The 15,770-nt window shown below is 47.0% G+C and overlaps 1 protein-coding gene across 1 annotated transcript in view; it reads left to right on the forward strand.

Annotated features, from left to right (window-relative positions):
- HYDIN (HYDIN axonemal central pair apparatus protein) overlaps positions 1 to 15,770 on the forward strand; it is a 285,134-nt gene that overhangs the window by 158,221 nt on the left and 111,143 nt on the right. Inside the window, exons 27-32 of the mRNA XM_075536735.1 lie at positions 1,837 to 1,974; positions 7,723 to 7,900; positions 11,591 to 11,712; positions 14,012 to 14,142; positions 14,559 to 14,695; positions 14,947 to 15,074. Coding sequence (XP_075392850.1) covers positions 1,837 to 1,974; positions 7,723 to 7,900; positions 11,591 to 11,712; positions 14,012 to 14,142; positions 14,559 to 14,695; positions 14,947 to 15,074 — 834 coding nt within the window. The remainder of the gene's footprint in view (positions 1 to 1,836; positions 1,975 to 7,722; positions 7,901 to 11,590; positions 11,713 to 14,011; positions 14,143 to 14,558; positions 14,696 to 14,946; positions 15,075 to 15,770) is intronic.

The raw sequence follows: 15,770 nt of genomic DNA on the forward strand, positions 1-15,770 counted from the left end.
TGCCATGTACTTGCAAGTCACGGGGGGCGGGGGGCTTTGTTACAATGCAGATTCTGATTCAGTACTTCCAAGTGGAGCGAAGAGTTTGCACGGCTAATGAACTCCGTGGATGTGCTAGGCCACAGGCCCACGGACCCCACGTCCAGGGGTGACAGTGCATTCATCGCTTCTACACCAGTGCCATGTCCACTGCATCCGTGCCCTGGCCGGTTAACCCCCACAGCATCAGGGCAAGCGAAGTATTGTGAAGGGATCGGTGTTTTAAAATGATCTCCCTGACATACAGCTGACAAGCGTGGCCTCCCTAATCTCCGCGCCCCTCCTCTGTGCAGTGAGGATGGAAGAACAAGGCCCCTCTCCCCTGGGTGGCTGTGGTTCCTTAAGTACTTGCTCAGTTCCATGCTGGGTCCGTTTCATCATTGTGAGTGTCCTTCTCTATCCCCCAGTGCGTAAGAGCTAGATGCCAGCTTGATGGAGGGTGACCATGCCCCTCTGTGAACTTCGACTGGCTGACTGAGGGCCGCACACACTTAAAGCGGGCGTCCACTCTTCCCCCAGAGTAGTCCCCTTCCATTACAGCCAACTGGCTTGCCCACCGGCCCTTCGCACGTCCCACTGTTTCCTGCTCCACGCTTTTCTTCTTGCAACCCCTCGCATCCTCTCCTCTGCCGACCCCAAACCTAGGCCTACTGGGACTCCTCGCTCAGCCCCTCCCCACACTCACCTCTTCCTTCATTCCCACTCGTCAGCACTGTGGCACAGGCTCATGTTGGCTTCGGAGCAGTCGTCAGTTAACTGTGTTCCTGTGCCACCAGTCAGAATCCTCTCTTTCCAAGGAGGTGTTTGCATTCCAGCAGGCATAAACCATATTCCCCTTTATCTTTTCATGGGGATTGGATCCCAACTGTGTCGTTGCCGCACGGATAATTACTATACTTTGCATATCCATGTGTGTTCATAAGTGAAAGACTGTTCCTGAAATCTCCTCCACCTGCACCTGTTGAGCTATTCTCCATTTAGTAGACCAAGTAGAATGCTCCTTCCCTCGTGTGTCCGGGGTCCTGCGGGCAGCTGGCATTGGCCCGGCTCAGAGGATGCTCTTTGAAGCAGCTAGGCCTGGCCCAGACTCAGCCTAACCACCCTGGAAGTAGCCTCGGTCGGTGGTGATTGGGCCGCCTGGACCTTGCTGCTGAGTTAGGCTCAGGGGAAAGACCCCCTCTGGCTGATTTCCTCCGTGGACCCCCCTGGAGGAAAACATTCATTCCAGAGCATGCTGGGCTTGAACCGTGTCCTTTTCTTACAGGATAGAGTTCATAAAGCAAAAGTCCTTGCCATAGACGCTTACATTAAGATCCTCTAGATGTAAGCATCCCTGGTGGCTCTGTGACTTAAGCGTTGGGCTGCTATTTAAACCCACCAGCTGCCCTGCGAGACAAAGATGGAGCCGTCTACTCCTGTGGAGATTTACAGCCGCAGAATCCCCAAAGAACAGTTCTGCTCGATCCGGCAGGGTCACTCTGAGTCAGAATTGACTTGCTGGCAGTGGGGTTTTTGTTTGATTCCGTTTCACTCTGCGTTCCTCATGGTGAAGAGCTGAAGTTCACAACGGGTAGATGCCTTGCCATGAGGCTACTTAAACGAGACATTATCAGAAGAACTACGGCCAGAGCCTCGCTCTCAGAGCCTAGGGCACCTTCCTCTTTTTGTAATGATGCTGGGATGTGGGCCAGCCAGTGTTTGCATCACAAGAAATGAAGGCCAGGTCTGTCAGGTTGGGAGCAGCATCCCAAACAGTGGGGGGCAGTGGAATCACCTCTTCTGCTTCCTCCCCTGAAGCTGTTTGACCACGTCACGGAACGCGAAATCACCCTGAAGAACACAGGGAAAGTCGGCTTTGAGTTCAGGGTCGTGATTGACCGCCAATCTTCACCAGACAGCCTTCTGCCCGGAGTGCCACTCATCCTGCCCATCTCTGTAAGTAGCCTGCCCACCGCTGCCCACATGTGCTAACGCAGGGCGGGCTCTAAATGCAAGCCTGCAAACTGCACCCCACATGTCGGAGACCACAGGATTCTGACAGATGCGATTTGTTGTGGTTTTAATTAAAACTAAAGAACTCTCGGATACAAAAATGACGTAAAATAAGTTGATCCAGGCCACTTTCCTCATTTATGCAACGAATATTCATGACGTGTCTACGTTAGCTAGGTGTTGTTCCACACACCAGGGATAGACAGTTAACCAGACAGAAGCCAGTGCACACACACAATAGACAATCTATTCTAATGGATTTCTTTTCATGAATAGAGGAACTGTTTCTTTCCACTAACGTCTTCATGCTGCCCCTAGAACAGCGGTTCTCAACCTGTGGGTTGTGACCCCTTGGGGCCCAACGACCCTTTCAAAGGGATCTCATGATTCATAACGGTAGCAAAATTATAGCGATAAAGTAGCAACAAAAATAATTTTATAGTTAGGGGGTCACCACAACATGAGGGACTGTATTAAAGGGTTGAGGCCTTGGGAAGATTGAGAACCACTGCCCTAGAAGGAGGCCCACTGCCACTGGCTATTCACCAGCTGAGAGCAATTTTTCATCAGCTGTTGTGAAAACACTGGTGGGCCACCCTGAGCCAAGTCGGTTGTGGAGACACCTGGAGGAGGCGGCTCCTTGCTCAGATTGTGCTGATTTGTCCATCTTCAAGAACATGTTGTTGAATGTTTCTCATGTAAAGGACACATCATCGTTGTGGGGGAAATTTAATAAAACCAATAATCAAATGACAGTTATTTATCCATCTTACAGTCCAAAGATAACAACAGTTATCTGTCTTGGATAAGACTCTATTTTTCCTTCCAAGCATCACATATAATTGGGCGTTATTTCAGCCTCTTTATTCTAGTGTACTGATCCTAGTCCCAATATTAATAGCCTGCTCTCGTCATTAAGGAGACTGAGGCATAGTGTATATTCAATGGGCGACTAATCACAAGGTCAGAAGTTCAAAACCACAAGCCGCTGTGAGAGAGAGAGAGAGAGAGAGAGAGAGAGAGACAGAGACAGAGACTTCCTACTCCTCCCCTAAAGGGCTGTCGTCTCAGAGGCAGTTCTGGCCTGGCCTGTAGGGCCACTGTGAGTCGGAATCAACTCAATGGTAGTGAGTTTGGGGTTTTTAACTGCCAGCACTTTAAAATATACCTCGATGCCTAGTAGGTGAGCTCCCTTCTTTTTCCAGTATATCTTAACTGTTCTCTTGCATTGACTCTTAGATTTTAGATACCTACTTTTCTTTCTTTAATTCACAATTCATTTGTCTTATGACATCTCATAATGGCACCTTATGACATCTCATAATTTTTTAAGAAAATAAAACATTACAGTTAAACAAGAAGAAGTCACCTTTGTATGTTTTATTCATTTTAATATCTATCTTATTATCTATTTACCTTTTAATTTTCGATTGACTTTAAGATTTTTTAAATTTTTGATATCTGAATTTTATTATTCATGTTGACTTTTTTGTATTTTAGTCAGATAACAGTCCCAAAATTCTTACTTTGTGAATTTATAAGATATTTTAATGAATGCTTAAAAATAATATTTTCTACTCTAAAGGATACAGATTATCATGAATCTTGATTAAATTAGCTTGAATAAATTACATTATTCAAGTCTTCTCTCTCTTTGTCAGTTTAATTTTGCTAAGGCTGAGAGTGGTTCTCTACCTATGGTTTTCTCCAAGTATATTCAAACCTCTCATGCGTTTCCTTTTTTTTAAAGTCATTTTATTGAGGGCTCATACAACTCTTATCACAATCCATAGATCCATCCATGTATCAAGTACATTTGTGCATTTGTTGCCATCATCGTTTTCCAAGCATTTTCTTTTTTTTAAGTTTCTCAGTTTGTACCACTTCTTTTTTTTAAAATCATTTTATTAGGGGCTCATACAACTCTTATCACAATCTATACATACATCAATTGTGTAAAGCACATTTGGACATTCATTGCCCTCATCATTCTCAAAACATTTGCTCTCCAGTTAAGCCCCTGGCATCACCTCATTTTTCCCGCTCCCTCCCTGCTCCCCCTCCCTCATGAACTCTTGATAATTTATAAATTATTATTTTGTCATATCTTGACCTGTCCGACGTCTCCCTTCACCCCCTTTTCTGTTGTCCGTCCCCGAGGGAGGAGGTTATATGTAGATCCTTGCAATCAATTTCCCCCCTCCACCCCACCCACCCTCCAATCTCCCCGTATTGCCACTCTCACCACTGGTCCTGAAGGGATCATCTGCCCTGTATTCCCTGTGTTTCTGGTTCCTATCTGTAACAATGTACATCCTCTGGTCTAGCCAGATTTGTAAGGTTTAGGATCATGATGGTGTGGGGGGGGGGGCGGGGGGGGGGAGGAAGCATTTAGGAACTAGAGGAAAGTTGTGTTTCATTGTTGCTACACTGCACCCTGACTGACTCATCTCCTCCCCATGACCCTTCCGTAAGGGGATGTCCAATTGCCTACACAAAGGCTTTGGTTCTCCACTCCGCACTCCCCCTCATTCACTGTGGTGAGATTTTTTGTTCTGATGATGTCTGATACCTGATCCCTTCAACACCTCTTGATCGCACAGACTGGTGTGCTTCTTCCATGTGGGCTTTGTTGCTTCTGAGCTAAATGACTGCTTGTTTACCGTCAAGCCTTTAACACCCCAGACACTTTATCTTTTGATAGCCAGGCACCATCAGCTTTTTTCGCCATACTTGTTTATGCACCCATTTGTCTTCAGCGATCGTATCATGGAGATGAGCACACAATGATACGGTTTTTTGTTTTTTGATGTCTGATAACTGATCCCTTCGGTACCTCATGAGCATGCAGACTGGTGTGCTTTTCCACGTGGGCTTTGTCGCTTCTGAGCTAGATGGCCACTTGTTTACCTTCAAGCCTTTAAGACCCCAGACACTATCTCTTTTGATAGCCGGGCACCATCAGCTTTCTTCGCCACATTTGCTTATGCACCCATTTGTCTTCAGTGATTGTGTCGGGAAGCTGAGCATCATGGAATGCCAGTTTAATAGAACAAAGTATTCTTGCATTGAAGGAGTACATGAGTGGAGGCCCAATGTCCATCTGCTACCTTAATACTAAATCTATACATATATGCACATAGATTTATTTCCCCATCCTCATATGTAAATGTATTTACATATGTGCATACATTTTTTTAGACCTCTAGAAATACCCTTTGCCTCCTACTCTTTCCTCTATTTCCTTTGACTTTCTTCTTATTCCACTATCATGCTCAGCCTTCATTGGGGTTTCAGTAATTCCTCTCGGTTACATTACCCTTGATCATGCCCTACCAGGCCTCCTACACTCTCCTCACCACCAATTTGGATCACTTGTTCCCTTGTCCCTGGGTTTGTTAACACCACTTTCTTCACGACCACCCCCCATCTCCCCCTGTCCCATGCCCGCCCCCCGAACTGTCAGTCCCGTTGTTTTCTCCTCCAGATGGTTCATCCAGCCTATCTTATTTAGACAGACCTGCAGAGATAATAACATGCACAAAAACAAGACAGAGCAAAAACAAGCAACAAAATAAAACAACAACAAAAAACAATGACAAAGAACAAAACAAAACACAACAACCAAAAAAGAAAAGCTTGTAGTTAGTTCAAGGACGGTTTTTTGGCTTTTAGGAGTGTTTTCCGGTTGAGTCTTTTGGGATGCCAAGCCCTGGCTCCAAAGTCTATTTTTGGTATTCCCTGGGGACTTCGTTGCTCTGTTCCCCTTGCTGTTCTGTTGCACGCCCTTAGTGTTTTGTCTCGGTGTGGTGGGTTCAGATCAGCCAGAATTCCCACACTATGTCTCCAGTGTTGTCCTCTGTAGGGCTACGGGTCAGTGAGGGATGGTGTGTCTCCTAGAGGGGTCAGCCATTGGTCTTCTCTGTGGATTAATTGACTGCTCTGAGCAGGAATATCGTCCTCACGGCTTGGTGGGCCAGGATGTGCTCCACTCTCTCTTCCTCCCCTTTCATTTGCTCGTATGTGCTCTGATCAGACATGCCCCTCTCCCGGAGCTGCAGCTTCAGTGCTGTCCTCTGAAATAAATTCTTCCGGGGGGGTGGGCAGGTGTCCACGTAGTTGGGATTGGGGCCAGCCCTTCAGACTTCTTTTGGACTCTTTTTTTATTGCAAATTCCTGCTTCCCACTTTCCCACCAAAAATCATGAGTCTGATTTTTATGTTTATCATTCCCTTACTTTTTAAAAACAGTTTGTGTCTCCCGGGGGGGGGGGGGGGACTTCAAAAATGTGTGGGAATTTTCCACTATATTTTAATTTCCTTGTTCCATGACCTTCTGAAGCCCCCTTGTATCCCTAAGTGTAGCACTTAGAGAGGTTAAGCACCTCCTATGGGCTAGCATGGTTTGGGAACTGAGTCTGGAGTCATGAGCAAAATCGGCGCATGTGCTTGCCTTCAGGCAGGGAATTTCACTTTACCTTGAGCTTTCTAAAACTGGTATAATAAATATAGACTTGGACAATTTGCTTTTTTCGCCCAGCATGGTCTTCCTAAGACCTGTCCGCATTGTTGGATGTGGCTTTAGTTCATTTATTCACATGACTGCATGAGATTCCTTTTGTTACCTTATTGAAAGTAATTTTTTCCTTTTCCACTGAGACACACTGGCACCAGCCCGGTAATTTTGTGCTATTCTTGTAGTGACCCTGCTATACATATTCTTGTGCATGTGTCCTGGTCCACAGATGGAAGATCTCCCCTAGGGGGTATTCCCAAAGGTGGAATTACTAGGCCATGTGCTATGGGAAATCTATCTTTATGAGCTGGAGCTAACGTTTTTTATTTTAATTATTCCCATTGGCCTGCCGACCAGATGTGTATACGTGTTTTCTTTGATGTATGTTCTCACCAAAATCTGATGTTTCCAATCTTGTGGTTTAAAAATAATTGTGTTCTCTGGAAACACAGGGAATCCAGGACAGATGATCCCTTTAGGACCAGTGGTGAGAGTGGCGATACCAGGAGAGTAGAGGGAAGGTGGGGTAGAAAGGGGGAACTGATCACAAGGATCTACATAAAACCCCCTCCCTGGGGAATAGGCAACAGAAAAGTAGGTGAAGGGAGACGTCAGACAGTGTAAGACGTGACAAAATAATAATTATTTATAAATTATCAAGGGTTCATAAGGATGGGGGAGCGGGGAGGGAGAGGGGAAAATGAGCTGATATCAAGGGCTCAAGTAGAAAGTAGATGTTTTGAGAATGATGATGGCAAAAAAAAATGTACAAGTGTGCTTGACACAATGGATGGATGGATGAATTGTGTGATAAGAGTTGTGTGAGCCCCTAATAAAGTGATTTAAAAAAATAATAATTATGTTCTGTTAGTTTATGTTCCCTTGTTTACTAGTTAGAGTGAACGCATCTTTTACTGTTTTCATTTGCTGTCTTTTAATGTTCTGTCTTAGAATGTATTTTAATGTCTTTTAATGTTTTAGTGCTGTCTTTTAACGGAATGCCTGTTTGTATCATCCATTTATCTATTGGTTGTCATTTTCTTATTGATTTACTAGATTAGATCTTGAGGGGAGGATGTAAGTGGAAAACAACCCATGGATTCTCTAGGCCGTCAAACTGTGGGAAGCAGAAGCCCGTTTGTAAGTGTTAAAGCTCTCCCTGATCATTCTGCACAGGGTTTTATTGAATCGCACAAGGAGCAGGTGTTGAAGGTGTCCTACTTACCGGGCGTCCCTGAGGTCTTCCATCGGAGTTTCCAGATACAGATCGCCCACCTGGACCCAGAAAATATCATTCTGAATGGAGAGGGATTCTTTCCCCGAATCCACCTCGATCTCCCCAGGAACCTCAAAGGTACTACAGATCCATGTCGCCTGCTTCTCCACTGGGGGACAACCGGCACGTGTTAGCTTTATTTATTTGAAGGTCTGTGGCTACTCACATTATTTGTGAGTCTGTTCTATCCAGTCCCCTTCTGTGGTCATTCCTCAATGGCAAAAAGAGAGAGAGAGAGAGTTGAATTTAACTTGGTAGCCTGAGTTTAGACAGCCAAGATATGGTCTATGGCAGTACCATATGAGGACCGCGGGCCAGCGCTGAATTGCTTTCTCTTTGTAAAGGGAGCAGACTATTTGATTTCCAAAGGCCTCTGCCTCCAATTCACGTTGCTTCTGCGACAGTCCTTCCCTAAGTTGTTTTATCCGACTAGCATACTCACCGATGGCCTTGGGAGCACAAAGGATGCTTGAGGGAGCTCTTGTTAGGTGCTATCAAACGAGCGCTGACTCCAGGTAACTCGCGGTACAAGAGAACGGATCAGTGCCTGGCCCGTCGCCACCCTCATGGTCATTGCTGTCTGAGCCCAGTGCTGCAGTCCCCGGGTCCAGCCATCTCCCTGAAGGTCTTCCTCTGTTTTTAAAGGGTATAATTCTCGAAACTTAAATGATACAGAAAAGCAAGCCCAGGCCCTGAGTCCGTATTTCGGAGCTCCTAGAGGATGCAAATGCTTAGGGACTTGGCTGCCAACCGGCAGGTTGAAGGTTCAAGTCCACCCAAAGGCGTTTTGGGAGAAAGGCATGGTGATCCCTTCTAGAAACCCCTGTGGAGCACATCTCTACTCTGACCACTGTCGCATTGTCGTGTCCTGGAATGGACTCAATTAGCAACTGGTTTGTCTGAAGTTAGGGGTGTGGCTTTTTATTTGTCTATGTTAGAATTGCATCAATTAGAAACAAAGTTATACTTTTTCTCTTTTTGTTCTGACACACCCATCAGGGAACCTCCTGTCTTTCAGACAGACCTGTTCCGCCCACCCCTCTGGTCTTAGTTACACTTTTATTAGTTGTCTACCCACAAGCTCAATCAGGACTTTTCTGGTCATATCTAGACTCAGCGGTATCCCTCAATTCCAGAATAATACTCATCTTGGAAGATCCTGAAGTTCAGCTAAGTGAGCAAAGAACCTCTCTGGGTCATTCTTCCTGAATTAGGTTCTAGAGAAATTCCTCGCAAGAAGCATAAGCAGAGCTGGGAGCCCAGGGAGGAGTTTGGAAGACGGTAGTTCCATTGACAGGAGTGAAACCAGTGTCACAAAGCAAAAGATGTATAAACGGCTGGGTGCAAAATTAATTTGCTCTATAAACATTCACCTGTGAGACAATAGAAAGTGAAGGGGGGAAAGGAGGGGAGAAATTGCTAACTCCTCTTCATGAATAAGCCCTTGTTAAAGTTCTTAAAACCCAGTCTTCTTCATCCCCTTACAGAAGGGTCGCGGGGAGGAGATGAGCCAGTCAGGGTGCTGTGTAGCACTGATGAAACATACAACTCTCCTCTAGTTCTTTAATGCTTCCTCCCCCTCCCCCCACTATCGTGATCCCAGTTCTACCTTACAAGTCCAGCTAGACTAGAGGATGTACACTGGTACAGAAAAGAACTGGAAACACAGGGACTCCAGGACAGATGATCCCTTCAGGATCAGTGCCAAGAGTGGCGATACTGGAAGGGTTGAGGGAAGGTGGAGTAGAAAGGGGGAACCGATTACAAGTATCTACATATGACCTTCTTCCTCAGAGACAGACAGCAGAAAAGTGGGTGAAGGGAGACGTCGGACAGTGTAAGACATGACAAAATAATAATAATTTATAAATTATCAAGGGAGGAGAGGCAGAGAAGAAGGGGGAAAATGAGGAGCTGATAAGAAGGGCTCAAGCAGAAAGCAAATGTTTTGGGAATGATGATGGCAACAAATGTACAAATGTGCTTGACACAATGAATGTGTGTATGGATTGTGATAAGAGTTGTACACGCCCCCAATAAAATGATTTAAAACAAAACAAACAAACCAAAAAACCCAGTCTCCTTAGAAACCCTAAGTCGTGACATCTCAGCCTTCCCACCTACCCTGCTCCTCGAGCCCACTCACTCACCTGCTGGCGAGCGTGGTTACCCGTTACGGATGACAATCGTTTTCACTCGGACACGGTGACCGCACATATTAGTGGAGCGAGAACCGAGTTTGACTCTGATGCCTAAGCTCCAGTCAGAGGGAGAGTGCTACAACTCCACGAATGCGGCGGGAAGGAAGCCGTGGCCCCGTGGCTGGGAACTGGGCACCCAGGGGTGGCCTCACACGTGCCGTGGAGAGTTTGCTCGGTCAGCGCTGCACTTCTGCCCCACTGCACTCTGAGTGCCACTCGTCGGGGCTTCAGGACTCCAGTCCACCCCGTCAACGCAGCTCCCACTGCTGCTTCCCCGTTGCCGACATTGACCCTGGGAGCATTTGACTTGGCCCCACGACTGATCTGGTTGTCTGAGATCTCGCCACGGATCGCCTGCCTTCTCTGGTATCAAAGATGGTGGCTTATTTGCTTTTGCCTAAGGCAGCTCCACCCAAATATATTCTTTCTTTCTTTTTTGGTGAACAGAGATTTAGGAAACACAAAAACATACTAATAGAATCACCAGCTGCCTTTGTTAGGTTTGCCCTGCAAGGAGGAAGTCCCTGGGAGACAAGACGTCAGCGCTGAAATCCTGAGAAAGCTGGATGGAGTTAGACAGACACTCTGTCAGTAACTTTGGCTACTGCTGCCATCAAGTTCTTGGGAGCAAGTTAGTAGCCCATGAAAGCATCTTTCATTTATGTCAGAATATCCCAGGCACTAAGTCTATTCATTCACCAATTATCTGACTCCCCGAGGCTGAGGAAATAGGGCAAGTAAAGTATGAAGCAGTTCCCTTCCCTCGTCGCTTCACCTCCAGACTGCGAGTGAAGGGAAACTGAGTCGGGGGTTGGGTTTTCAATAATGTTTTATTGAGTCTTTGATGAACACAGCAAGTTAGGTGTGATCACCTGACAACTCCCAAGCAAATGGTCCAGTGACATGAGCTGTACTGACTACATGACGTCAGTGGTCTCCTTCATTGTGTCCCGTGTGTCCCGTTTCCAGTTCTCCAGTGTCCGTGCTCTCTCTCTCTCTCTCTCTCTCTCTCTCTCTCTCTCTTTAAAATCATTTTATTGGGGGCCCAAACAGCTCTTATCACAATCCATACATCCATCCGTTGTGTCAAGCACATTTGTACACTTGTTGTCCTCATCATTCTCAGAACATTTTCTTTCTACTTGAGCCCTTGGTATTAGCTCCTCATTTTTTTTCCCCTTTGCTTGTGAGTATTTGTTGACGTTGTGATGTCACGCGCATGGTTTTCATGTAGGGCCCCCATCTTATGTGGGCTAAATCCTTTATTTTGTGTGCCCCTCTGCTATTTCACTCGACAGTGATCTCCAGGGAAAGGCTGCGTTCTGGATTTAAATGGGCTCTCAAGTGGACTGCCTGTCTGGTTCGTTTGTCCGACTCCTTTTTGTTCTTAAGAATTTGTTCTGGGCTGTGCATTTTTCTCTCATTCTATGCTTTGCTCTCTTTTGTGGCCCCGATCAGAATGGCCAGGAATGGCAGGCAGGTACTGTGTAGTTCTTCAAGAGTCCATGTTTGGGACAGCACATAAGTTTTTCTAATGAGCCTTGCTGTCTTCTTCCAATACCCACAGGAAATGAAAGGTATGAAACCTTCTTGAACCAGGCCAAAAAAAACCTGGAGTATGAAAAATGTGATACTCTCGCTCACTTAGAGATGATAGCAGAGGAGATACCCGAGTACGAATCTACTGAGGTAAGAGTCGTTTTACCCTGCAGAGACTCAGACAATGCAGGAAGACTTCCAATAGGTTCGCAGGGAAATTCCGTTACCTTGTAGTTCCATTTGCCCATGAACTTCTTGAAGATACCTTGTACATTCATAAGGATAGTATGTGCAGGCTCAGTGACAAGAAGGCCCTGGTATGTCGGAGGAACAGAAAGGAGGCAGGTATAGCTACAGACAAGAGGGAGGAAACAGGCAGGGTGAGACATGCATCTGGAGAGCCTGGCGATGCCTTAGGAATCGTACTGAGGATTGACACTTTATCCCAAGAATGACAAGAAACTTCAGAAGTCTTTCATGCAGGGGGGTGACATATTTAGATTTGTGGATGTCAGGCAGGGTGGGGAGGGTGTGTGTTTCATGGACAGGATCAGAGACTTGGGGATAGAAGAGTAGGTATGGGAAGATTGCTTTTTATGCAAGCTGATCTTTAAGACAGTTCTTGGTGAGAGGTGATAGTGGTATGATGGAGAGGAGTGGGTAGATTCCAGAAATAACCCAAAGGTGGGATGGTCTGGGGTTCAGGATTGATGGCAAACGACCCTTTCACAGGGATCGCCTGATTCATAACAGTAGCAAAATGACAGTGATGAAGTAGCAACAAAACAATTTTATGGTTGGGGGTCACCACAACATGACAGAGTGGTGGCCTCCCAGGTTGCCTTGCCTGAGTGACAAGGTGAGGAGAAGGCACAGAGATCAGCACCTTTGGGAGACAAAGCAGGTTTGGGGGTGGGGCTGGGGGAGGAAGGCAGGTGGGGAAATGAGTTCAGAGTGTTCGTAATGGCGCAGGAGATGTCTGTGCGTCCTCCCTCTGGAGGCATCCACAAGAGAGTTGCCGTCCCCTGCTGTGGATAGAGAGAGGGGGCAAAGCTGGAGAAAGAGATTGGAGTCCTGGGATCATGGTTGCAATTCCAGGAGCAGGGAGCTTCCCTGGAGAAGGTGTTGAGTGAGCGAGGAAGAAGGTGCACATTCAGTATGGAGGCTCTGGGGGCATCAACACCCAGGGGGTGAAGATGGGGGGCAGGGTCTGAGAGTATCTGGAAAAATCAGGCATGTGTGCTGCCACAGAGATGAGCTCTCAGGGGAGAACCCAGCCCAGCGTATAAATAGAGGCTGCCCCTGCAGCAGCAGTTCTCAACCTGTGGGTCAAAAGACCCTATCACAGGGATCGCCTGATTCATAACAGTAGCAAAATGACAGTGACGAAGTAGCAACAAAAATAATTTTATGGTTGAGGGGGTCACCACCACATGAGGAACTGTATTCAAGAGGATGAGGCATTAGGAAGATTGAGAACCACTGCCCTACTGGAAGGCAAAGCCCCAATGTTTTCCCTCACCGTTCTCTGAAATTTCCACTCCTGTGGTCTGTTCCCAACTATTAGTTTAGATTGCATGCTCCCTGTGTTCTTACTTTGAAATGGAAATGTGTGTGTAAATGTCGTCCTAAGGAAGAATTCTGTGGATAACTGGGAAACGCAGAGCCTGGTTTAGAGAAGGGGGTCCTAAAACTGGGAAGAAAAGTACATGTAGTAGGAGAGAATAGGAGTCCTAAAGGCCACCGGCAAAGACCTGTTTGGCCGAAGTCTAGTGGTTATGCTTGGGGCTGCCATCCACATGGTCAGCGGTTTGAGACCACTGGCAGCTCTGAGGGAGAAAGACTGGACTTTCTACTCCCATCAACAATTAGTGTCTCAGAAACCCGCAGCGGGTCACTCTTAAGTCAGCGATGACTTGATGACTTGGGTTTGGTTTGAGTTTGAGCTCACTAAAAGGTGCTATTCTTTTGTAGCCAGGCCTACACTTTCTGGCCCCACCCCTTAGCCCTGGCACCCACCAACTACGTTCTCCGTTACTTTACTTTTGCTATTTCAAAAATGTCCCATAAGTGTAACTAACCATGTAGTAGGCGATCTCTTAAAATTGACTTTGCCCACCTAATAGAATGTCCTTAGATCCGCCCAAGTTGTGGCATGTATCAGTAGCTCATACCGTCTTATTGCCGAGTCGAATCTCATGGGTTGGATGGATCCCAGTTTGTTGGCCACCCTCTTCCCTCATGTAGTTTAGAATACTCACAGTAGACTGTGTGTTTATGTCACAATGTGTGTGTGTTTCTTTTTAAGAAAGCCACAGACCATTGGAGTAGCTGCAATTTTTTCTCATCCTCCAGGAACGAATTTGTGCCCCCTTGGGGGTAACATCATCCCCATGGAGGAAACATGCTCCTGAAGAATGCACTGACTTGCTCTTCTCCCTCATTCCAGCTCAGTGCTCATCTCCAGATGGAAGTAGAGAGACTAATAGTCCAAGGATATGCACTAGAATACCAGAAAACCGTTTCCCTCGATTCCCTAGACTCCTGCCTGACCTGTCGGACTCGCCGCAAACTGGCCAAGTGAGTACCCTTCCTGGCTGTGTTTGTTTCTGAGAGAATCCGAGCAGCCATGCTGCCGGCATGCACCCTTCAAAGTAACGTTTGGCTTCGGAGTAAAGTCCCATCGTCTCCCTTACCTGCTATCATCTAGCACCGAGCTAACCCGGCTATTCAAGTCAGAAAAGTCTAAGGTGGGCTAATGGGGAGGCCTCATTTCCGCAGCGTCCACGTGAGCCCACACTGATGTGTTTTTGCGGCAGTGTGGGTTTCTGAAAGCAGAAGTATCTTGCTCCATTCTGGTGCCGTCGCTTGTTGTCTGCCCCAGAGGGGAAAGTTACCGCAGGAGATACCAGAGGATCTCACACGGTCTCAGTTTTGCAAAAGAAACCTTCCAGATTTGAGAGTGGCTGATAAGGACAGCTTCTCAACCATTTCAGAGTTCAACTGCCAGAGTATATCCTGGACTTTGGCCACATTGTCCTTGGTGACGTCCGAACCCACATTATCAAGATCACCAACACCAGTCACTCGCCGGTGTCCTTTCAAGCGGAAAAGCGTGTCCTTCATGACACAGGTAACCAGACTGGGGAGGCCCTTTCCTCTTCCTTTTTGTCCATAATGATCCGTACTGTCATCTTGGATCAACTTGCTTGCTTCTCCTGGGATCACTTGAAAGAACTGCAGGACTTCGCATCGAAACTTTGAAAAGTCACACCCCTGCCCGCCCCCCGCCCCATGGGGGATCTGCCCGCATCCCCTCTTGCTGTTTCTCCACCTCACAAACCAATGTTGTTTTTCTTACAGTGTTGTTTTCTCTTGGTCCAGGCTTCAGTACTGAGCTAGACCGTGTAAAGAATCTGCCTTACTGTGAAACAGAAACATTTGAAGTAAGATTTGACCCACAAGGGGCCAATCTATCTATCGGAAACAAAGAGGTTACAGTGCCCATCAAGGTAAGGTGCATCCCTGGGCTGGATTAGCCCTGCTTGGCCCCCAGTTCTCTGTGCGGCTCAGCCCTGAGATGAGCTCGTGCTAGTCGGAGCCACCGCTTTCCCGTCTCCCTTCCCCTAAACTCCCGTCGCTCCGTGTGTCCGGTTGGGCTGTCTTGAGAAACAAAACCAGAGACACTCACATATGTATGAGACAGAGCTCTATGTCAAGAAGGTGTCCCAACCCAGAACTCAAGTCCAAGGGCCCAGTGCTAGCTGGCGCCCTCTTCAGACTCATGTAGTTGCAGGCCAGTGGTGCCGAAAGGTCAAGTGGGAAGAGCTGGAATATCCTAGACCCGGGAGGTGCAGGATCACATGGACCCAAGGTCTGTGGGAGCATGGCAGGTGTGTTAGGTCGGGTTGACTAGAGAAACAGATCCAGAGACACTGTCCATAAAGAAGCTTTATGTATCAGGAAAACAGCCCAGCCCAGCCCAACTCAAGTCTTGAAGTCTGAGACCATAAGTCACCAGCAATGATGCAGAAAGCAGGAATATCACAGGCCAGTGGATGCAAAGTCTTGTGGATTCGATGGCAGTGGACACATCTCCAGGGCTCTGGCCACTATCTGCGTCAGCCAGCAGGAAAGTGAAGGCAGAGGGGGGGGGGAGGCGGCAGGTTCCCAGGACCCTCCTTATAAGGAGGCCCCATCTGGCTGTG

Source organism: Tenrec ecaudatus, chromosome 18 (genome assembly GCF_050624435.1).
Source record: "Tenrec ecaudatus isolate mTenEca1 chromosome 18, mTenEca1.hap1, whole genome shotgun sequence".
NCBI classification, from domain to species: domain Eukaryota; kingdom Metazoa; phylum Chordata; class Mammalia; order Afrosoricida; family Tenrecidae; genus Tenrec; species Tenrec ecaudatus.